The 23,745-nt window shown below is 43.9% G+C and overlaps 1 protein-coding gene across 2 annotated transcripts in view; it reads right to left on the minus strand.

The window, feature by feature from the left end:
• CLTC (clathrin heavy chain) overlaps positions 1-23,745 on the minus strand; it is a 29,836-nt gene that overhangs the window by 4,665 nt on the left and 1,426 nt on the right. For both annotated transcript variants that reach the window (XM_027471785.3, XM_027471786.3), the window contains exons 2-30: positions 17,805-18,012; positions 15,370-15,638; positions 14,979-15,140; positions 14,151-14,264; positions 13,580-13,753; positions 12,909-13,106; positions 12,012-12,212; positions 11,460-11,612; positions 11,052-11,174; positions 10,662-10,799; positions 10,145-10,309; positions 9,847-10,027; positions 9,020-9,183; positions 7,614-7,739; positions 6,745-6,887; positions 6,116-6,350; positions 5,653-5,775; positions 5,411-5,556; positions 5,060-5,243; positions 4,623-4,815; positions 4,019-4,176; positions 3,641-3,805; positions 3,441-3,548; positions 3,147-3,314; positions 2,839-2,988; positions 2,437-2,568; positions 2,163-2,273; positions 1,309-1,479; positions 778-999 (exon numbers count right to left, since the gene is read on the minus strand). In XM_027471785.3, the coding sequence (XP_027327586.1) occupies positions 778-999; positions 1,309-1,479; positions 2,163-2,273; positions 2,437-2,568; positions 2,839-2,988; positions 3,147-3,314; positions 3,441-3,548; positions 3,641-3,805; positions 4,019-4,176; positions 4,623-4,815; positions 5,060-5,243; positions 5,411-5,556; positions 5,653-5,775; positions 6,116-6,350; positions 6,745-6,887; positions 7,614-7,739; positions 9,020-9,183; positions 9,847-10,027; positions 10,145-10,309; positions 10,662-10,799; positions 11,052-11,174; positions 11,460-11,612; positions 12,012-12,212; positions 12,909-13,106; positions 13,580-13,753; positions 14,151-14,264; positions 14,979-15,140; positions 15,370-15,638; positions 17,805-18,012 (4,785 nt within the window). The remainder of the gene's footprint in view (positions 1-777; positions 1,000-1,308; positions 1,480-2,162; positions 2,274-2,436; positions 2,569-2,838; positions 2,989-3,146; positions 3,315-3,440; positions 3,549-3,640; positions 3,806-4,018; positions 4,177-4,622; positions 4,816-5,059; positions 5,244-5,410; positions 5,557-5,652; positions 5,776-6,115; positions 6,351-6,744; positions 6,888-7,613; positions 7,740-9,019; positions 9,184-9,846; positions 10,028-10,144; positions 10,310-10,661; positions 10,800-11,051; positions 11,175-11,459; positions 11,613-12,011; positions 12,213-12,908; positions 13,107-13,579; positions 13,754-14,150; positions 14,265-14,978; positions 15,141-15,369; positions 15,639-17,804; positions 18,013-23,745) is intronic.

Raw genomic sequence — 23,745 nt, forward strand, 5'->3', positions numbered from 1 at the left:
CTATTGCTTAGATAGCTCCCCACCTCCCACAAAGTTCAGCATTTAAGGATAGCAGCTTCCTGAAGGAAGCAACAGCCAGACAAGTCTCCTGGACAAACGGGCACTATGGTGGTCTTCATCGACTCAAGCACTGAATTCAACTTTTACTTCTCATACAAAAAGTTCTGATCATTAAGGAATTTACACCATTTAATTTTAAGATACTCTAGCAGCTTCAGCAGGGCAAATCTTGCTAGTGACAGCTGGTATTTAGCTGTGACAAACCTGGTTCAAGTCTGTCAGAGTATTACCAAGTATTTTCCCCATCCTAAAGTGACCTCAAACAAGAGTTGAGTCAAACAAATAGTTAGTGTCATTAGCATCAGAGCCATGGTTTAAAGTTAAGAGCACAGCAGACAAAGTTAAATCAAGTTCTGGCTATAAGGATTTTTTAGTAAACATTTTAGAATCTAGTTAGAGCTTGTTCTCTGCTGGGATTCCTGACTGACATGGCATATAAAAAGCCTGAGTCTTGGAACTACCTAAGACACTGCCCACAGTCAGACAAATACTACTGATGCAGGTTCTGCAACTGGTAGATAAGAGTGGAGTCTGCAAGTGTTTCAGTCTCTTAGAGGGCGAAGTCTCTCCCCAGATGGACTGAAAAACAAGTGTGGACATGGACAGACAGACATTTGACGAAGCCCATATCAATGTTAGTAGCAAGCAGACAGTCTCAAGGCATACACACCACAGTGACTAACAAGCTTTCACTGTTGGAGAAGCGCCTGCTCTTACCTTGGTCAAGTATTCCTTCATGACCTGAATGAAGTATGGCATGGCAAAGTCCATGATGTTGTGCCTCCATGCTGTTTCCAAGACAACGTCCGGCCTTAGAAGATCATAGCAGGTGAACAGACAAGCACCAAAGCATTCTTTCTTGTTCTCCTGCAAGAACCACTGCAACAATTCTTCCGCCAGCTCAGTATCTTTGGATTCTGAAGCATATTGCATTGCATCCTACAACAGGAGAGTCTGGTTAGCTTCACATGTCATAGTATATTCACTGATGTGGGTGGGGTTCATAACTAAGCTGCAATTTATTAGTAACATTAGCAGAGAGGAGGCATTCTACAACTTGTTTCCAAGAAATCTTGGAAATACAGTGCTACTCTGCAGCAAGATGTGCCAGATCAGCAACAGGCACCACCTAGTGGCCTCCAAAAAGATGCAGCTTGACTGGAAAGTCAAGATTCCAAATTCTGGGAGTCAGTTAAAAGACTAGAAACAAGTAAAGTATGCTAAACCAGATCTGCGCACAGGTCTTACCTTATACAGTCTGTCTTTCTTGCAGAGTTCTACACTCTGTTTCCAGCGATTGTTTCCTTTGAAGAGATACGCAGCAATTCTTCGGAACTCTATCAGCTCATGTTTCTCCAAACGTTGAGCAAGAGAGATATTGTCAAAGTTGTCATATGCATCTATAGAAGTCCTAAGGGCCTGAGGCAAGAACAACAAAGTTATTCACATTTCACCCAAACAATTGCATCCTCAAAGATGTCAACACCTTCTATACATCTTCTGTATTCCTACTTCTAGTAAAATAAAAGTATACTAGTCAGACCTGCAGTGAGAGCTGCTTTTTTTTTTTTTTGGAGAATCTGGCATTTGACGCACATGGAGTTCAGAGTATTCTGGTTCATATTTTTCAGTAGCAATTGCTGAGGTCAAGAGACTGAATACCTACTGTACAGGTTATGCAAATAGCAGAATAGTTAGATGTTTGCATTCTTTCCTTCGCATCCCCATTTGCTTTAAATAAAAGCTGGATCTGTCACACTCAAAGCAGTTGGTCAATTCCTAGAAGGAATAACCAAAAATGCCCCCAAAAAGCCACTGACAGTTCTTGACTTAATCCTTCCCTAGTCACTACTAGTTCAGTTTGAAGCAGCAAAGAACATACGCTTAAGGAATGTTAGCTAACAGTAAGCAGGCAGAATCTATTGAAAACAAGGGAGAAACCTGTTTCCAGATGTGAAAAGCAGATCTGGAGTGTTAATACTGCCACAGAAGCCAGCTTGAACAGAACTTGTCTGAAGTTCAGGAGCAGATCTTTTACAAAGCACATACAACATGCGAGTCCCTGTCTGTTCCAGATACTGCTGTTTCAAGACAAGACATACCTGGTAGTCTTCTTCAATAATGAAAAGGTTGTTCAGGGACTCGTTCACTGATTTGTTGTTGTGATTTTGAACAGAACGCAAGTAAGGCTTAACCAGTGGTAACTGTTTAACCTTCAAGGAAGCAGACAGATAAACTTAAGTCAAGGCAACTTTCTGTAGATTTCAGCATCCTCCCTGTGAGGCAGTGAAGTAGCTGAGCATTTTAAAATGCTTCTACAACTAAATGCTTTTGCAATTTTAACTTCTCCTTGGATCTGAATAGTAGGGAAATTACCTTGGTGAAGAAAGTAACAGCACGAGTATGGTCAAGCCGAGGGGACAACACCATCAGCAGATCATTAAGCAACAGAGGTTTAAATTCCAAATAGAATTGAACGGCCTTGTAATACAGCTCCACATTAGCCACCTAGAAATGAGCAAGGACATACGTTCAGAGCAGAAACCTGATTGCAAAGGAATCCAAATGAAAGATGGACATAAACTTAAATATTCCAGCACAATCAAGCCACCCTCCCCCCCTTTATTTCTAGGGATCCTTTTAGTTACTGTAGTTGATTTGTTTTAAAATTAAACAGCAACATCAAGAACTCTGGATTTTAAACAGACTACTAGTGAATGAGAAGAATGGAAGTACACACATCAAGAATTTTAATTCCTTTCACTAGTAAAGTTATACCTTAGTAATGATATCTTTGAACTGTCCTTCTTTCCAAGCATCTGTTGGGTGATTCATCATTGTGATTATGGCATTATCGTATTCTTCATACTTATCATACAAGAACACCAGTTCAGCCCAGAGATGGGCCTGTTCTGCAGCTCTCAGAACCTAAGCAAAAGGCACATTAGAAATTCTAATTATTATATATATATAATTATATTGCTATCAGTGCTTCTCATAACCTTGATGAGCTGCTACTGCAAAAGCTAGGGCACACACAATCCTGAGAGATGTGTTTTAAGTGTCATGTTTAATGGGTCTTTCACCTTGGGGATGTTGACTCTGGACCAGAACAGTTCCAAGTGCTCCCTCATCTTCTGTGGTTTGAACTTGGAGTAAAGAATTGCTAGCTCCGTAAACATTCCCATGTGTGCTCGCTCAAGCCCAAGTGCTGCTTCCAACATAGTTATCAGCTCTTCAAAGTAGCCGCGATCCTAAAAAATACAGTTAAGAGATGTTTCAACATTAGGAACCAACCAGATTCCAGATTTCCAGCCTTAAGTTACATTCTCTACTGGCAACTCTGCCCGTGACTGTAAAATAGCAGTCAACTTAGTTACCTGGTAATAATTGATTAGCTCTTCCAACTCATCCGCATGCACTACAATATGAAGTCCACACATCTGGGCCAGACGGAACTCTTTTCCATCAACACAAGCAAAGCAGACCTGGAATTGACAATTTTAGTATAGATTATTACAAAAGTTTCTGAAGAGACTACAGCTCTGTAGTTCTTAAGTTATTCAAGCAGCAAGTTTACCTCTTTCCACGTGCGAGTACTGTTTGCTTTCCGAGCTCCATCCACAGCCGCCTGGTATTCACCTAGGTGAACTAAAGTTGAGGCTAAACGGCCAAAGTTGGACACGTTGTTATACAACAGCTTAGCTGCTTCATACATCTTTTCATCGTAACAGCGATCGCCAACCTACAGCAGAACATAACCAGGTTATTCTTGCAGCTTTTCAGACAGACCTAAATAAGATGTGTAGCACTTAAGCCATTATCAAAAATGGAAATGCTTGCAAGGTTCAAAACCTACAAATCTAAAGAGGTAAGTCCCAACACCTCACTGATCAGTGAGGCCTACAGAGCTTGCTGCTAACACTGGAAAAAAAAAATTGAAAAAAAAATCACTCACTTGCTGAATATGTGCGTTGTTGGGTCCATTGATAAACTCCTCTAGCTCTGCTAGACGGTTTGTTTTAGCAAGAGCAAAGATTAGTTCCGTTTCCACATACGACTCCCGGGCCTTCTTGCGTGCCATCTGAAGGTATTTCACCAGTTCTTCCCAGTTTCCTGTGAAATGGGGTTCAGAATGCTTAATCCCCACCACTGAGATTCTTTATGCTTAGGTTATACTACCAGCTCAACCTAGTCTGACGTATTTCAAAATATGATGATCCCCAACAATCACAGCTAGCTTTTATACTGCGTGTGCTACATTCATTAAGCCCATTGTAGTGACCTTACATAAGTCAACTCTGCTGTTTAACTACATGTAAAGACCACCTTATAAGCAACTGCTCTGACAGAAGTCTCCAGCTGGGTAAAGAAGGTAGTCATAAGACAACTGATGATTTTCAAATAGAATATAACTTTTCCCATTCTTTAGGGCAGTCTTTAAGGGTCAGATGACTCTGCTTGAATCAAGAGACAGGTTTGGCAGAACTGCTTTTGGAGCAGATCACACAAAAGAGCTCGGCAACATCAACAGCAAAGACTTAAATAAAATGTAATCATACCACTGGCATTGGCAGCTTGAACAACTTCCATGTACGAGGAAGGATCATCTGCTTTAATATACGAGTCAATTGCTTCTTTTACCATTCCTTTCTGAAGCTGTGCTTTAGCCAGCTGACTCCACACAGCAGGCTCATTGCAGCGTTCAGCAAATTCATACGCCCGATCCAGGTTTCCAATGTGCTCTATTAATACCTACAGAAAGGGTTGCCATGATCAGTCACTACCTATGAAGGTCAATTTTACAATACACGAAGCTGCGTTTCACGTTGCAATTCCTCAGTGAGTCCACACTGAATGTTGGTTTTACTTCATAGGACAAAGACACCGAGCAGCTTTTGGTGCCAACTCGTGTTAAGTACCAAAGTCACAAATTAACAGCAAAGTCCTTCTGTGAGGATGCACATCGCAAATTTACTGCAGACAAACTTTAAGATACCTGTACAGCTGACGTGTTGACATCAAATTTCCTGAAGATGGCAAATGCCTCCTCAAAGAGCTCGTTACTGATAGCTATATTGGCTATGTCTGGGGCATCATAGTTATCCAGGCGATTGATGTATTCCATGACACGGGTGCGATCAGCCTTAATAGCTGTAAGAATTAGAAGGTTCTGCAGATTCCTAAATAAAGAAAGAAAATAGTAGTACATAAATCAAGTAATGATCAAGACATCCACCCTCCCCTCTGGAGAAGTTACTAGTTAATTTGCTGTTCCACCTTAGGGCAGCTCAACACCTACATCAGGTATAAATTCAAGTTTCTTAAACTCAAGGTTGACATTACATACCTGTGCTCACTGAACACAGAGTTATCAAGAACTATTTTCTCCAACAGTTCAATAAGCTCATTAGGAAGATCTGCAGTCATGAAGGCCTTCACAGTGACAGACACTTCCTCAGGATCTTGGGTCTCTGACAACGCAGTCTGTACAACCTGTAGGCAGAGTCGAGCCATTGACACGTCAGGTAAGGCAGGTGCAAGCCAGTCAAGGTAATACATCAAAGACTGTTAATATTTTATCAGCTATACCTGGTCAATCAGTGGTCTTCTGTAAGGGTTGCTTTCCAATAGCACACTGGCCCACAGTTCAGGGTCTTTACGGCGAACCAAGTAACGAGAAAGGCTTTTGAAGAGGGAGTTCTCATTGCACACCTAGTGAAAAAGCAAAGCCTTTTCAGATTGGAGTCACAACTACTGGAGTCTACCAGTGGACACATTAATTGTAATGAAACATCAGATAAGCCCCCTGAGATGGGAGCTAGAAATCCAGGGCTTTGATACTTCCATTAGCCTCCCATTCTAGGATTTCCAGAGCAATCTCCCATTTCTCATTCATCTACATTCAAATAACTACTTATTTGACTACAAGTGAGCACTTCCTAGCTTAGTATTTTTCAGGAAGTAAATGTTATTGTCAGCAATTATCCTGAAGTACCTATCCCATATTAGGTTAGAACTGAAACCATGAGTCAAGCAGCCTTGGCATACATACATTGATGAGTTCCAAATCGCACTGTCCACGCTCATAAGCCACACAGGCCAGGTGAGGGTCCCTCTTCTCACAATACTTGCCAACAACGCGGCTATCATAGTAAGGATTCTCACGCAGGAATCTCTCTGGGTTGTTGTTGCTATCAATGTATATTTTGGCCAACGCATTGTGAGTTGCAGGCTCCTCACAACCCTCGTGAATTCTTGCTTCCAGCCAGGGCAGAAGCAATTTCAGCCTAAAAAGAAGGTAGTTTTGTATTAGAGGTTGAATAGGTATCCCCTCGCACATTTTATTCATTATGGAAGTCAGCTCTAGTGTAGAAGAGTCAGTAAATAAACCAGAATTACAGTACTCCATTCTGGCCTGAATTCTGGTTCACTATTACATTGGGATAACATTTTGACATTTAAGAATCACATGCTAAAGCAGCTCATTGTCTCAAGACTACTTAATGGGGGGTCCTCACATCAGCCAAGAATTACAGCAGACTTCTGCTGCTTTCTCACCCAAAGGCACCTTCTGGTTATCTGTCAGTACCAGGGTTAGTTACATACTGAGGACGCACACAGACAGATGAGCATTACAATCACTGGTCTATCGGCATTAAGAGACTTGCAGAAGTTCAGTACCTGTTTCTCTTCTCAACCTCTGCAACAAGTTCATCAGTTGAAAATTGGCCTCTCACAACAAGGATAAGGTTCTTGATCACATCTTCAGAGCAATCCACGTCAAGCAGTCCCCCGATAACAACAGGCAGGCGGCTTGGATTCACCTAAACAAGATCATTTTAAGAAATCAGCGTGTTGTCATGCAGCAGAGTCAGAACTTATCCCTAGAAATACACATGAAGGCTGCTTGCTCAGAGTAACCTCATCTTCCTGCCCTATCTCCTGAGGATCCCTGGAAGTCTTCAAAAGACGTTTAGATGTAGAGCTTAGGGATATGGTTTAGTGGGGACTGTTAGTGTTAGGTTAGAGGTTGGACTCGATGATCTTGAGGTCTCTTCCAACCTAGAAATTCTGTGATTCTGTGATCTGGACAGGCTTGAAAAAAAAAAAAAAAAAAATCAATTCTCTAGTCAGCAGGGGTTCGTAACACAGTTGAGTGGCTCGCTAGTGCTCAGCCCCCATAGGAAGAGCTCCTAAGCAAGCCAACTTGTCCCTGCAATAAACAGTAGAGGAGAATCTCCCACCCTCCTTGCCCCAAAGCTGGAAGTTAAAATTATGCTAAGAAACCTCTAGTTCCTCTATCAAGTGTTCCTCCTTCATGAGGCACATTACTGGGGGGGTTACACTCTGACTGACTGAAGAATAAATAAGAACTCTGACTCATGTAAGGGCTAACTTGCCAAAGGCCACTAACAGATACTTAGATGTCAGTCTCAAGTATGATGCTTTTTGCTGAATACTTATAAAAACATTGTGCTTATAGCTGCACACAATACTAGAAAGGTTGATCAGTTTGGCCCATTAAAGCTAAGTGAAAAATTGTAACTTACCTTCTGTACGTAAATCTCAATGTACTTTTGGAGATTATTTCTGTACAGGTACAGCACCAAGTCATGGACAAAGTCAAAGCGATCACACACAATGATGAGCGGTAGCTGGTCAGTGAGTTTAGCTTCCTAGAAGGAGAAGAACTTGTGTAATTTGGTTTTGATCTCAGAGTCAAGCAGAAAGATACAATCAAATTGTTAAAGCAAGCTGAACTTGGAAAGCCCCAAATTCAATGGTCAATCAATTAATGACAGCTTATTATTTGACTTTTTTTTTTTTTTAAAAAAAAAACAATATGCAGCAAGTAAGAATACACCCACATCAGGGCCTACAGCAAGAAGCTTTCTGAAGTTTAACCGTGCTGCTTTGCATGGCAGGGTCTACAAAATGTTACAACACAGTACAACTATTGTGAGTCTAAGCTATAGGCAGCATTTTTAGTTGCCACTGGTTATTGGTGTGCAGGATTAGCACTCTGGGATTTCAAAAAAGACATTTAACCAAGACTAAATTAAGTTGTGGACCATAATGGAAAGCTTCCACACAGAACTGACTCCAAGCACCAGGTGTCCTGTGATACCTTGTAGCACTGGATTTAGAGAACAGTGAGAATTAAGCTAGTAGTCGTACTGAAATTGTTAACCAGATTAAGTTATCTAGAACTATTCCACTTTGAGCGTAAGATTACAATCGTTACAATACAGAAGCTCATCTACATGGTGGACACCAGTCCAGACACGCATTTCAGAGCACTTATTTGAACATGCACATCCCAGAATATAATCCTACAGATACAAATTGTAGTTAAGGAGTTTACACAGGGAGGCCTGTACTGGGAGATTTACCTGGTACATGTCCTGCACATTCCAGACATGGAACAGCACAAAAAACAATAGCTTTCATCAGGAATTTGACAGCTTGGTAACTTATCTTAGGTGGCTTGGTCATTTTACATACCTTACACCTCAGTGACACCAGCTTATTTTACAGAATTCTCATTTGAAGTGTTTTGCCATCTTCAGATGTGATCAGCAAAATCTAGGACTATGCTATATAACTGACAAACGTGAAGGCAGGAAATGTTCCCAGATAAAGTTTTCCCCTCCCACATTGTTTCCAAGATATTTCTAGCAATGTTACATTTGTCAACAAGCTCAGCACTAATAATGGGCTACAGAATGGGAACTTCTTCAGAACTATGTTGCAGAGGTGCTCTGAATCCCAGCAGGAACAGTCAGCGTGTATTTACACAGACTAGCATTATCCTAGCAGAGCTAAACTGCAGTTCACCTGGCTGAAGTTTCAGAAAGTGTATAGAAGTAAAATGAATGGATAGATCAACCTTGAACTCTGAAAGCATTCATGCAATTAACTGACACGAACACAATCCACACTGTCCAAATATTACCTTGAGGAAGTTTTTAACACGTTCTGGATCATAGCAGTTGCTTTCCCTGCAGATTCTTTCTACTTCTTTAATTTGCCCTGTCTTGCATGCAGCTTGAATATACTTGAAGTGCACATCTGGATCCTGGCTGAAGTTTACAATAGAGCCCAGGAAATAAAACAAACCTTGAAGGAAATGGTCAACATGTTATTTTGCTAGTACTTAAGTTGGATGAGTATTAGCTTGTGGGAAAGCCTACCTAGTTTTGATTACGTGAAAATCTGAAATAGGACTAGTGCAGAAGCTTATAAAGAACTTTTAATTCAAGTATTGCAATTATTTTACAAAGACCAGATGCTCTAGCCAAGCTGTACCTGCTGTTCTCCATGTATTACACAGACTAGCATATCATATGCAACTTTGATGAATAGTAATGTATTCCCATCAACTGGGATAGATCAACTTTGTTGAAATAATATCCAGCACGTGCCTTCCTTACACCCCTACACAAGAGCAAGGAAGGGTTCCAAAAATCAGAAGTAGTTGGGTCCAAGCCACACTCGCAACCTTTCACCAAAACAAGCACACAGTGAAAAAGCTGCTTACCACAACTCGCAGCTAAATCTCACTTAATCAAGTCCTATGTGCCATCAACTTTAAGCGACTTGGAAGTCACTTGCCTGAAGTAATCAACGTTGTGTGCATGTTTTTCAGAAAAAGCACACTATGCAAGAAATCCATCCATAATAGCACCACATTCCATTAACCATCCTCCAAATCCTTCATGTATACATGTATGAAAAAGTGAGCGCTAGTTCCTTTTGCTAAAGACAGGAGCATCAACTTACCTTCAAAGCTCTTGAAGGACTCAAAGAGCTCAATAAGCGACTGTGTTGACAGTTGTTCGTGGTATTTTGAAGCTACCTGGACACAGATCTGCAGGTTCTGACGAATGTTAGCAGATAACATAGCACGCAGACACTCCAGCGAGTCTTCTACCGATAAGGAGCCAAAATAGTTCACTAACCACTGCAAAAATACATAAGCCATTTTAGACCCAAGTAAAACACTACACTCTGAAGTCAAAGTGGAAAGAAATCGTTAATTTCTTAGCTTTTGATAGATTCAGGAAATTTGATTTTATACCTCAGGATTGAGAAGATGAGTGTGAACTACTGCACGCTTGATGTCGTACAAGTCTGTGAAGTGTTCGAGAGCTCTCTGCAGCAAGCCAGCTTTCTCACACAGCTGAGCTATGTGAGCCCGGTCATAATGAGTAAACATTTGGTTTCCCAGGATAGCATCTGCAACCTAGAAGTAATAACAAAGTTGCATTTAGCTCCTACAGCACTGTCACAATTCAAAGTGCAGTTCCCCATAAACAAAACTTTCTAGCTCGAGAGAAACTGTATTTCAATTGTAGCAAAGAAGCCAAGAATTAACAGTAACACTCACAGCAATTCTATGCAATTGAGCAATTCAGAAATGATCTGAAAAGAAAAGAAACTACCTTAGGGCTTTGAAGCACCTAAAAAATATAACAGAATTCTAGCTTCACAGTTGAAGCAGAGACGCTTTCAAGATTTTAAACATTTATCAGTTGCATTTGATATGGACCACAAACTAGAGGCTCGTCTAATTCAGTTAAAATTGCAAAATATACCTGAGGCGCATGCATGAGGTTCATCTCAAGTAAACGTGTTTGCAGGGGACCTTCTGAGGGACGATTATTCTTCAGTGCATCCAGCAAGAAGGCTGTACATTGCTGAATTAAGTTATACTCCATGAAGACATCCACAATCTGCAAAAAAGATTAAGCTTTTGACTTGTAATTGAAAGCACATTTAGACAAAGCAATATTAAGGGCAGCTTCAAACATATCAAGCCGTCACATAGCGTTCTTAAAACTATGCAAGAAACCGCACTGTCCTAGTAGGGTAAACCCAAACAAACAGTTCAAAGTGTTTTCCCTGATGTATGGAAAAGGAGTATGGCTCCTCTTAACAATTTATCACCTCGGGAGTTAACTTGTAACAGCAATAAAATTATTTACTTGTGTTATGTCTGCAAGAGGCTCTTCATCTTGAACAAGCATTTGTGCAAACTGCTGTCCTTGATCAGGGCTGATTCTCATTACGTTCCTCAGCAAGAAAATCCAGTCTGGAGTATACCCAACCTGAAGAGAGTGAGAAGTAGTAACTCAGCAAGAACACAGAGCTCAGTAAAAGCTACTGTCAGTAGCTTACACAAAGCAGTCACAATTTCCTCATTTGGAGGAGGCTACACAGGGAAGGATGCAGGGATACACGTAAGAAGTCTAGGAATAATTAGTAACAAAACTTTGGACCAAGAGAGGCAATACAAACTCTCAGATGCCCCCAAGAATACTTTTAGTAATTGTAGAGCATACATACATTATTCCTAAATATAGAATAGGCATAGTAACTTAGTTTCCTCTCACCTTCTTAGCATACAAAACAATCTTCTGGACTTGTCCTGTTTCAGCAAAACACTGAATGACTTTGTTTGGAACATTGGCTCTCAGGTAGACACTAAGTGCTAGTGTAGGATCTACAGATTTCACAAGATCTCCCAGCTCCTCTGAACACTCCAGCTGTTTAAAAGAGATAAATACAGTAAGCCCACCCCAACAGTGTCATGATGAAGTGTGTTTCATTTGCATCTCATTTGTCTTCCTTATAGGATTTCCTTAAAAAGAATAATAATAATCTAAGGCCAAGCTTGATAGCGTTATCTGATGCTTTCATCTACAGGAATGTTTCTTAGGTTGGTCTGACAAGAGTCAGAAATGCATTTGTAGGTCTAAAAAGAACTAGGTTATCTGATATCAGCCTGTTTCTTCAGCTAGTTACAGAAATCTAAACGCAGCACAAAGTTATCAATTATTTGATGACACAGTGCATTGAGGAGTTGCCCAGTTGAGCTTTCCTCAAAAAAAGCACTACCAGGTAGTTATCTTCGAGTACCTAAGAGGTATCTATTCCAAATTTACCTTGTCTTCTTTTAACCATTTCTCCAAGAGCTGTTTGCGTCCCTGCTGAAGCACTGGTCTGCAGAGTTCCAGCGACTCATACTTATTCAGCTGCCCTTGGTCAAGCAGAATACCAAAGTACTGGAGTAAAGGAGAAGTCTGTCCTGGCTGAGCTGGAACACTCTGGAACCGACGGATGGTGTCTGGAGTACGCAGGATTCCCTGCCAGAAATAGAGATGCACTTTAGTTTCCTGTTCTGCTATTGTGGCTTGGCAAGATTTCCTCTAGAAAGCTGAAGTTAGAAATGCTTACTGCAGCAACATTATGTTTTGCCAACCCAGAAAAAAGTCAGCAGTACAGTTCAGCACTGCATTTGAGATATTTTAATAGAAGATGTGCAATAGTAGCCTATTAAATCTGTATTGCTACTGGAACTAGTTTAACATCATAGGACTGTCCTACAGAATTAAGTCATTCTTGTTCTTGCAAGCAAGTTCCTCTCATCTGAATTTACTATGCTAAACAATCTCCAGCCTTAGTGAATCTTCAATCTTAGCATCTCTCCATTTTATCCCGTTTACAGGTTTAGCCTCAGTTAGAGGTTGTCATTTCAAAGAGACTTTTCCAGTCATTGGAGGGATTAAAATTTATACCAGAAGCATTAAGTCACATAGCCATTGCTGCATTCAGTTCCTTCCCCCCCTCTGTAGACTTCATACAAGCTTTAGAACCTTCCAGCATTTAGAACATTCCAGTACTCTCAGAACACAAAATACTGGATCTTCTTGGGAACATTAAAAAGTACTACATTAGGACAGGTCTCTGGTCTTGCCACTCAAAAGAGGCCAGAGAACTTTCCTGAAGCATGAAGCTTAAGCCAGCAGAGTTCAGTACTATTCAAATTGTTCATCCATTACCTTTGGAGCATTAGCTGCCACTTTTGCTGCCTCCGAATAGTTCCCTTGTGCAAACAGCGCATTGAATTTTCTAGCAAAGAGTTCCTCAGCTCCTGCCAGGTTGTTGCGGACAGCCATTCGTAAAGCCAGGTCAGGATTCTGGAGCACATTGGTGATGTAGGGAATAATATTCTCTTCTTCCACACATACTGACAGCACCTGAATAAATGATTGAGGAAAACTTTCAGTTAGTCCAAATATAAGAGGAGAGGCAAGTGCTAAGTTAACCTCTAAACGGAAAGCTAGAGCATACACTGAAATGTATGGCTCAGAACAGGCAGACTTGAGATGTCCTGAACGTGGAATTTCAAGTTAGCATATTTAAAACTTCATTAGCAGGTGCTCTGTAAGAGGGTAACATCTGCCCAAAACAGAAGTATATTCTAATTCTATCCTGAGCAGGAGGAGGGTGCTTAGATCCACTGACTGTCATTACAAAAAAAAAAAAAAAGTTAAAAAATGCAGACAAGCTGCACTCCTGTTCAGATATCTGATACTATCATACTCCTCACTCTGATATTCTGCCCTGTTCATTCATGTAGACTTTCAGACATCAATAAGAACACTGTAGCCTATCATTAAAGGCCAGCTGGATTGGCTAAACAAGTAGTTTCCAAGCCAAGCTTTCTTACTTGTCCCTTTCTGTTTACTCCTATAATTCCAGCTGTTGCTTCATGCTGGGCAGTAACAAATATGGTCTCTCCACTGATTCTGTTCATGTAGATACAGGTGCCAGTTTCCAGGTCATACAAGTGGATATAGCCATACTTTGTTATCAGAAACACCACATCATGCTTGTCACTGATCTGCAAGACAGGAATAGATTAATCAGATTTGGTATTGGATAAAACGAGTAAGTAATTTTTAGAATTGGACAGCTGTGCCATTTCAGGAGAACTAGAAGTGCTTTTTTTTTTTTTCCCAGCTGAATACTTGAGTACTCTCATAGCAGAATCAAATTTTAACAGTTTGGAAAGCAGTTAAATATACATGAGTATTTGTTCCATATATAAGAACAAGCTGTCTTTGAATCTGCTTGTCCCCAACTTCACTTTAACTCTACTAAAGCAGGAGCAGAAACCACACCAGTTAGTTTTGTGCCAAACCTCAGGTTTATATTGGCCAACTAACTGCCAGTGCCCTGCTTCACAATCATATCCACTGAGGGAAGCTACAGATTTGTTTTATGTGCAATTATCATACCTGCATTGCAACAGGAAAGTCATTTTGTGCTTCCGGAGGAAAGAAGACATCCACTGCTTTCTTTGGAAACGGCTGATTCCCGGTCGGTGGTGTACCAACTTCAATGATATGCAACTGTGCAATAGGTAAGATTAGTCCGTCAGTTCCCAAATGATTCACAGAACAATAGACTTCAACAATAAAGATACAGCAGTTCTGCTGCTGATGATCCTTAATCCCAAGATTATGCAAGCGGAGGAGCTAAGCCAGCCTTCCTGAACATTTGCACAGGCATAAGGTGTAACACGCTGTATTCATTCTCAGTTGTTTTCCTCATCTATGGAATGCGATCTTTAGTTATCTCTAGATACTTAGAACTTTAATGATTCCTTTAGATCACTTTTTCTGCACTCTTAACTTGCTTAACATATTGACACTATTCATATATTTCTGACATTTATATTGATTGCTAACTAGCCTGGTAACACTAGCATTTAATTTTTTCATCCAATAACTTGGAAGTTAAGCTTGGTACTGGGGATCAGCAAAGAGATTACAACAGCTTTTCCCTTAAGCTTTGCTTGTGAAGGCACATCCTTCAAGCAGCTAATTAGCTTGCCAGTCATGACACATCACCTCACTTCATGACTGGAACAGACTTCTCTACTTCAGGTAGCCCCCACTGTGAAGCTGTGTACGCCCCAGTTTTCACGTACACTAGAGGAATAGCATCCAGACTGACACCTTTTTCCTACAGGCAAATTTGTGCATTAAATCACTTGTTTTCCTGGAGGCAGATGACCAGGATGAGTTATTAAAGATTAAAGCATGTTTAAAACCAAGTCTTACCTTACCCCCAGCTTGCCCTCTTACTGCAAAACAGAAGAGAGTGGATTCTTCAGCATTTCCTTCCATCTTGAACTGCGCGAAGCTGGCTGCGTGCCCCTCAATCGGTTGTGACACTTTTCTATCTACAGAATAGAGCTGCATTGCTCCCACAACACGGTTTTGCTAGAAAAGACAGAACAAGAGTCAGAAGTAGCAAGCACGTGGTCAGCAAAGTCCTCTAAGTTAGTGTTAGCAAATGCCATGCTCTCTCTTACAAATATATCACAGCAGATTAACTTTTTAATGTGTTTATACCGGTACTGCAAGATTTTCAGTTACACGTAAGATTTTACGATCAAGAGAAGCACTTGTGTTCCAAACAATATTTTAATAGTTCTTCACAGTAAAGTACCTGTGCAGATATGCCAGTCAGCAGCAGCCACTTCTGCTTGGCATCAGTACGGTAGTTGATGATCTGGCAGCCAGCAAGACTCGAATGGCGATCAAACATTTTCACGGGCTGGGACTCCCCCTCCATGCTCCAGTGGTAGACTGCATTATCCGTTACAAGGGCAACAGTATTCAGAGAGATCCACTTCCAGAAGGTGACATCATCTGTCATTGTATGAGCCTTCATCTTGCTCTTCATCTCAATGTTGAATATTTGAAGTGTTTTCCCAGCTGAAAAGCACAACGTTGTTAGCCAGGTGGCAGTTTTCACCTGTTACTTCAAGCAGCGGTTAAAAGCAGAAGAGCTGAAGTATGATGCTAAACACTCGTGAAGTTTTTAGAAAACGCTATGATATACTGGCAATGTCATTCAGTGATCAGCTACTAATTCTAACCAGACCACATTCCTAATTTCACTACCACGTAATTGTATGCTTTCTGGTCTGAATTTGCCATTACTGACCAACCAAACAGATGTGGAAAACAGCTTGGTAGGAAACAAAAGCTTCAGCTACACAAGTTGTATGATACTTCATACATCAAAGCCAGGTTAAAGTAAAGCTAAGTGTCTTGAAAGTTACAAGGAAAGCTATGCCAGTGTCATTAAAAATGATGTCCACATCTGTTTCAAGTATAACAGGACACAACACAGGAAGGTCAGGCTGGCAGAGCCTTTCCTAACTGAGACTCATTAACCAAAAGCCGTAAGTTGCACCATCGGGATACACAGAGTTACTGGCTGCAAACCAAACGAACACACACTGTGCAAGGAAAGGACTCTAGTGACCAACACAAGTTCTAAGAGGTAAGAGGAGAAGTTATTTCAATTACACACAATGCTGAATACATACATCGTGAACAGCCACCTGCAATCACTTCTACCAGAGTTTTTACAGCGCAGTGGTATATAAGCTATCATTTCTTCCTGTTGAATAGGCAAGGAGGGTTCTAACTGAGCTCTGCTAGTTTTAGGAGGTAGCTACTTAAGCACACGCTACTGTAGCATAAAAGGAACATTAAAGACATAAAACTAGGTCCAGGTCAGGGTCTCTGTTAAGGTTGCTAGCTGTATCTCAGCTTGATAAAGCCAAAGCCATATGAACAAGTGCCTTCACTCAGCAAGGACTAGTTCAGGTGAAAGCCACCATTACTTCAGCCCACTGAAGTACGATGCAGAGCCAGAAGTTTCTCCAGAGCTTGGAGAAGGGTGTCCAGTAGTGTTACTCAAGCTACAGGCTAGCCATTTATTTCCACGTCTAGTGCAGCTGGAGCCTTAGAGTGAAGGGATATTAGATTCAGGTAGCATCTATCCTACATGCTACAGCAAGGATATTAACAGCCAAAAATTAGATGCGAGTCTAAAGGGCCAGTCCTGTTTATAAAAAGCTTAACATCAAGAACACGACAGTCTAAAAGTGCCCTGAGTTTGAATGGATTAAGTTTCTGAATCTTAAGGATTCACTTGTTTGAGAGGGCATGAAAAAAACTCTGAATTTAGGCTTTCAGTTATTTAACACCACTGTTCAGCCACATCCACCATAAACCCGAGTCATTCGATTCTGCTTTCTTTTCATAGAACAGGACAGTAACTGGTACAGTCAGTCAAGATAACTCACCATCTGCACACACAAGAGAGCATTAAAGTTGCGACAAAACAGTAGGACAGTATTAAAATCAAACTTAGGTAATATTGAACACATTTAAATATTTCCATTGGCAATATATTAATTTATAGTGATAGAATATTTGAGGCTTCCTGGGAAGAATGGGCTGACACTTCTGGAGCCTCCAGAGGAATGATTGTTCTGTGTATTGGCAGAGATAAGGAGCGAGCTGACCTTGTGCTTTATGCACTACACAAGTCTTCCACGGATAGTTTTACTTTCTCTATCAGGGGCTGATACAATAAATATGCACCAATCAGTGCACCAGCCTTGTGCAGCGTGGCAAGGACTACAGCCTCTGCAAATATTTCCCCTCCTCCCCAGCCCTAGTTTTCTACTCTGTACAGAGAGGTTCAGCTGATGGATCCTATACACTCAGGAGATCAGGTCTCACTTCCCCTAAGAGGATTCCAGGGTAGAGACTCCAGAAGTAGCTCAAAGCTTGAACTTTCCTTCCAGCTCTCCGTACTCTGAAGCCATAAATACCCTCACTGGGCAGCAAAAAACTCATCCTAATGATGAGCAAACCAGTGGCAAGCCTTAACTGAAACTTATTACCCAGCTACCTTCAGAGTAACCGAAAAATCACTGAACTTAAGCTCCCATTAAGCTGTGGAAAATTGGTAAGGGATCCTCCCACCTAAGTTGCCTGACAGATTTAAGTCAGTCACAAACCAGTACTACACAAAGCTCTGCAGCAACTTCACGCGTTTCTTTCCCACTATTTCCATACCTTTTAATGCAATGACTTTACTGGCAGGGTTCATGATAGCACTGTCGGCTGAAATCGGCCTCCGAATGGGGTTGCTGGGGTCGTTCATGTCGATGATCACCACTTGCGCCTGCTCTCCCACCTTCTCTCTTATACAGATGAATTTGTCAGACTCCATCGTCAGAGTGCTGAACCCGATGTTTGCTGGGTTGATGCCCAGGTTTTGGAGCTGGAAAAGAAGAAGGTTTGGCATTAAATTATTACCTCAACACAGCCACCGACAGCTTTGGGGGAAGCTGCAGGAGAAGCCAGGCCTCCTGTATCCTTCCACCACAACACAAACCAAAAGCACGTCACCCACAAGAGCCGTGACACCAGGATTCTTGCCCACCTTCAGTTACGCCCAGCAGGCTTTTTGGAGCCCCGCAGCGTTCAGGCACTTGGTACCTTATCTCCAAGGTCTGTTACAACTTATTTTTTCAAGAGCCCAGCCTCTCAAATGGTTTAAGGCACATGGCAGTTGCCTGCTCCTGGTAGCAGTGCTAGTCACAGCCTCAGTACCCACTCGCATCAGCTTTGCTTCCAGAGCCCTCTGTCACTCCACTTGCACTTGGCAGCTATCACTATTTCAAGCTTAGCGCCACACGTGAGGGGCCTGAGCTTTATCTTTATCCTTGCAGAGTTAAAAAAAGCTACCTGTCCCGCATTTAGCCCAGCCCTCTCTGGCCGCGAGGCCTTGCAGAGCTAACAGCTACGAAACAGAGCCTGCTGAAAGCAGCAGTGGCTCACCTGCAGCCTTCCTTGGTACACCGGGCATCTACAAAGCATCTCCTTTCCTGCTGAGCCAGCCTGCTGCTGTGAAGCTTTACGTGCCTACCTTTACATGGCACTTCTAGCACAGCTTGCAGCAAAACACAGTTCAGGCAACGCCACTGCACTGTGCTTGCAGACTGATGTACCAGGATGGCAGTACTGAGACAAAGCTGTACTTCTGCTGTTAAAAATGGATAAAATTGGTTACTTCACATCACAGACACATGTCCAGCCTGTGGCAGGCATCCCTTAGAACCACAGGCTGACTTTTCTACCACTAGAGGAGTCAGTCCTCCTTCTAACACCTCAGCCTTTTTAGGAGACCCCCTGAGCTCCAGGCCCCGTCCCGCTGCCCGGAGGGGCTGGTTGCTGGCTCTTCTGAGCCATTTCAGCGTCACTGTGCTAATCTGCAGCACCACACCGAGCTCTTATCAGCTGTGCTCCGAAGACTTGGAGGTGACCACGCCTCGGCTGCTCTGCTCCAGCGGCTCCTGATAGAGAGGGGGTTTTACTGCACTTCCCCTTTGCCCCGGGGAGCAAGCACCACCTCCCTGTGCCAGGTTAGCAGAACTTCACAAGGGGCATTGCTAACAACAGGCTCTGCCAGCCAGGGCATCAGGGCAGCCAGATCTCGGTGCATCTTGAAGTCCAGGCTCAAAAGCAAGGTGGTTTTAGCCCCCTGCGTTCACTGAAGAAGAGTATTTCTTGAAAATGGTTCAGCCTTCAGTTCTCCAGGCACCCTGCACGCAAGTCCCTTGTCCTAAAGGGCAGCACTTCGTTGCAATTATCTTGCCAGATGGGAAGACGGGAAGCAGGACAGATTTCAGCAAGTTATGGTGACTGCCCAGTCGAATCCTGCGTTGGAAAAATGGGTACCTACATCCCCTGCAGCTCCATGCACTGAGCTCAGTCCCAAGAGAGCTCTCCTCACACCCAGCCACTTTCAGGGGAAGGAGCCGTGTTTTAGCTGGCTCTCCTAGGGGAGAACTGTGTTGATGCTGGAAACTGAGCCCTGCCTCCTGGACGGGGCAGAGCTCTGCTGCTCAGATCGAGGAGTGCAAGGTCCAGTGCCCCAGAACCTGAGCACAGGTCCTCCAGCAGCAGGGATTCACTTGCAAGGTTTCAGATTTCCACGTCACACCTTCACTCAGGTGTTCTCCAGGCTGAGCCTGGTGCCTGTACACCAGCTGAGCACTGCCAACTGCAACTGGTCCCATCCCTGGGGAAAGAGGTTTCGAGTCCTACCAGCTTCATCTGGAAGAGACCTCCTAGGACGGGGCATTTCCTTCTACTCGGCTGCAAGCCTCACAAGCGCTATTTCAGTGGGCAAGCACAGCTTCCTTGTTAGAGGAGGGCCCTCTCAGAGGGCTGAGGACTCCGCCCAGCAGAAACTCGCAGACTCTGCCCAAATGGATGTGAGCAGAACAAACCCAAGCACGTCCCGGCAGCTGGCAGGCCTCTTCAGGAGGTCAGGACTTGACCACTGGGTCAGAGTTGCTTGGATGTTGCAGGATGGATTTATCTGAATTGTGCTCAAAGTGCCACCTGCTAGGCGTCACACCTGAGGTAGCCAGCCCTGGTTAGCAGTGGGATGTGGTCCTTTATGAACCTCATAGTATTTTCTGAGGCTAGACAGCTCTTTGAAACAGATTCAGTTGGCAGGGGAGTTCTGAAGCAAGCCTGGAGAAGCTTTCTGATGGAGCTGTGACCTTTTCGAGGTCTTTAAGTACCCAAGTTCCTCCTGCTAAGATCTAATCTTTTAACCTCAACAGATCCCATCAACCAAGTTTGCTTCAAGCCCCGAGCCAGGCAGGTTACCCCCATCGGGATGATCTCAGCAGTGGCTTGCACAAGAGCTGCAGCAGCCAGGAGTGCCACCTGCCTCGTGCTAACTTCTGGCCCTGCTCAGCCCGATGCACGGAGCTCTCCAGAGGCCGGACCTGCCTGCAGTATCAGTCACTCCCTTCCCCAACCAGGCTAAAGTTCAGGTGACTGAGGCAGAAGCGTTTGTGAAGCTAAGCAAACAGAGACCGAGATTATTATTAGGAAACATGACAGGCGTGTTTCTTTGGAGGCTTTTATTGTGAAGACTTCACTACTACTCCACGTACGAGCTGTAGTGCAGACTCAGGAGTTAGAAGGGCACAGGGTTCTACAGCAGGGTTTTTTTTTTTTTCCCTAAAAGATGGGAAGAAGAAGGAACCAGTCACCACTCTTGCTTTACACTATGACAATCACTTCCTTGGCTTTCATGGAAATACAAAAGCAGAACTTGCTGGCCGTGCTTGGGCAACCAATTTCCAGCTCAAGTTATTTTACAGCAACGTGTGCTGGAGCTGAGTGGTGCTGCTGGCCTGAGGCACGCAGAGCAGAAAACATTCAGCCCAGGAGGCACTCTGCAGAACAGGCTGCTGCAGGGTCACAGCCCCGAGGGGCTCCTCCAGCTGCAGGTCAGGTGGCGAATGGAAGCCTGGTGGCTGTGTTTGTGTGGAGGTTTTCACTGCCACATTCCTCACGGATGTTCCCGGTACCTCACCCAGGGAAGCTGCCGTGCTACACGCGCCTGCCACCAACCTGAACAGCAGAACTGCTGGCAGGAGCCGCTGCGCCGACCCCTTCCTGGAACATTTGCTTTCTTTCTGACACTTTGCTTAGCTGTCAAATAATTTCTCCTTGCCTACGAGGAAGGGCACAGAAGCGCTGAGCTTGCGTTTCACCTCGGCTCTCACACAACAGGATGTGAGCGCTGCTCTCGGAGCCACGAGCAGCTGCTGAGCCCCTGCCCAGAGCCTCCTTATCTGCGTGCAGCTGGGAAGTGCCAGCCAACAGACACGTTCCCAGCCTTTGAGGAGCACGGAGGGGTTTGTTTGGTTTAAATAGAGCACCTCGCTGCGCAGCCAGTCATGGTACTGCGAGCACAAGGCCATGTTTTCCTGGGCTCTGATAGAGCCAGGCAGGCACCAGGCTGCACTTGTGCTGCTCGTTTCGTTCCAGCCGTGATGCTCACCTAACTTCTCACAGATTTATACCCAGATTTATTTGATACCCAGGCTGACCCCTCAGAGCTGCTGACTGCAGTCCCGTAATGCAGAAACCCACCGTGAGTTAAGCTCTGAGGCACTTGGTGTGTATCAGTGCAAGGTAAGAGCCACAGCGTGCGGCTGGCTAGGAAGTCATGCTTGCAGCAGATAAGAGACCTCTGTAATGTTGAGGAACCCTTCTACATCCTTCCTATCCCCTGCCTCACCCCAGCAGGCTGAGGTACTCATCCGGTCCCGGCGCCACACTGCTTACAGGCCACAGCCGAGCCCCCACCTGCCCAAACCCGGGCACGGCTGCGATCACCGGCACCTGCTGCGAGGCACGGGCTGAGGGGACGTGCTCATGAAGCACTTAGCTAATTACTCCCATCCAATTAGCTGACACACTCTTTGGGTTGTCTGGATTCTTCCTTCCAGACTCTGCCCTACGCCTCTGCAAGAACATCCCAAGCCCATGGGCTTTAGGAAATAACACCCATGAGGCTGGGTGGGAGAAACTCCCCCAAAACAGTGCAGGGCACAGCAGTGCTGCCTTCACCCCTGACTTTTTGAAATACCAACGCTTCGAAGCAGTGCTGTTGTAGCAGAGATTTAGGGCCACAGACGAGTATTTATTAATGCCTTCAGCCACACCAGCACGCCTGCCCCAAGTTCAGTTTTTCAGGATAGCGTGGCTGAACTAGGCGGCAAGCTCAGCTCATCCCCTGCTAACTTGTTTCACTCACCAGGAAGCCGTACTCTTAGGAAACCTCCGTGCTCCTAAACAAGCAGTTGTTTGTATTTTGTTTTTAATTTCACCCCTCCAATTCAGAGGCATCAACTCCCAGACTCACTAGTATGGGATCCGAGCAGCCACATTTGCAGTCACTCAACACGCCACACGGCCTGCTTCCTCATGGCTACTTCGAATAAAAAGCTCCACTATAAAACTTTATGGCGAGAGCCTGGTAGTTGTGATAGCAAGGAATCAAGGTTTCTTCTTGGAAATTCTCAAGGAAAAGTTTCTCCACCACATGTCATTGCTGTTCTGTGGCAGGGCAAGCATCTACAGTAGACAACACACCGATAACGCCCTGGGTATCTGCAGCTCCTGAGATTCCAAAGCTATGTAATGGCACTCGAGCCTGACAAACAGCCTGAAACCTGACTACACACCTGGATTTTACACTTAAAAAAATACCACGAAAGGTCACTTACACCTAGAGAAAGCCCCCAAGCCACATCTCACTTGGCCAGCCTAGATCTTCAGGGCTGAAGATCAGGAGCAGCTTTGTACGGTTACCTGACCATTCTCTGACCTGCAGGGGATCCATGGAAAACTGCTGCCAATTAACACCGCACGTAGCATGATGGTCTTCTAGACTAATTAAGAGCATCTTCTAACCACAGCCTTCCAAGAACCTTCCCATTCACATCCACCACCTGCCAGTTTATGAGTAAGGCCCCACTGGGGTACCTTGCTGTGCCATTAAACATTAGCTACACACTTGCAAGCGTTGCGCAAGGCCCCGTGGCAATTTCCCTAGATGATGGAGGGCAGGCACAGCTCAAGAAATTGCATTATTCGATCCATCAGGACTCCAGAGAACTGAAGTAAACATACTAAAGCTGTTCTGGACAGCCAAAACACTGCAATATCAACACTTCTGCTCTCAGAATCGACTCCAACAGCAAGTCAGATGTTTCAGCACCCCCCAAAAGGCAAGTTCCTCCCAGTTTTTTTCAATGAAACAGAAAGAGGAAGCTCTGTAGTTGCACCAAACCGGAGCATGATGGGCAAAAGCCACGTGCACGCAGGCTCAGAAGGCAGGACACCAAGTCTTATACAGAGGAGCTCATCAGAGAGGCAGTTGTAGAAGAAACTGCTTAAATCAATGCTCTTTGCGAGATGGGACAGGAGCAGCTAACTCCTTCAGTCCATGCAGGCACATCCCATGACTTGGCCCGAAACCTATCAGCACTCCTGGCGCGCAGCAGATGAGTTTCCTTATATAATTGTGCTCATGGCACTGGAGACCTGGCACCCTGGCACACGCAGGGTTTGTATCTTTAATAATGCATCGCAGATGTGCCTCACGGTGCTTTATTAGGAGCTGGGCTACCCCCAG

The sequence above is a fragment of the Anas platyrhynchos genome, chromosome 20 (genome assembly GCF_047663525.1).
Source record: "Anas platyrhynchos isolate ZD024472 breed Pekin duck chromosome 20, IASCAAS_PekinDuck_T2T, whole genome shotgun sequence".
In the NCBI taxonomy this organism is placed as follows: Eukaryota; Metazoa; Chordata; class Aves; order Anseriformes; family Anatidae; genus Anas; species Anas platyrhynchos.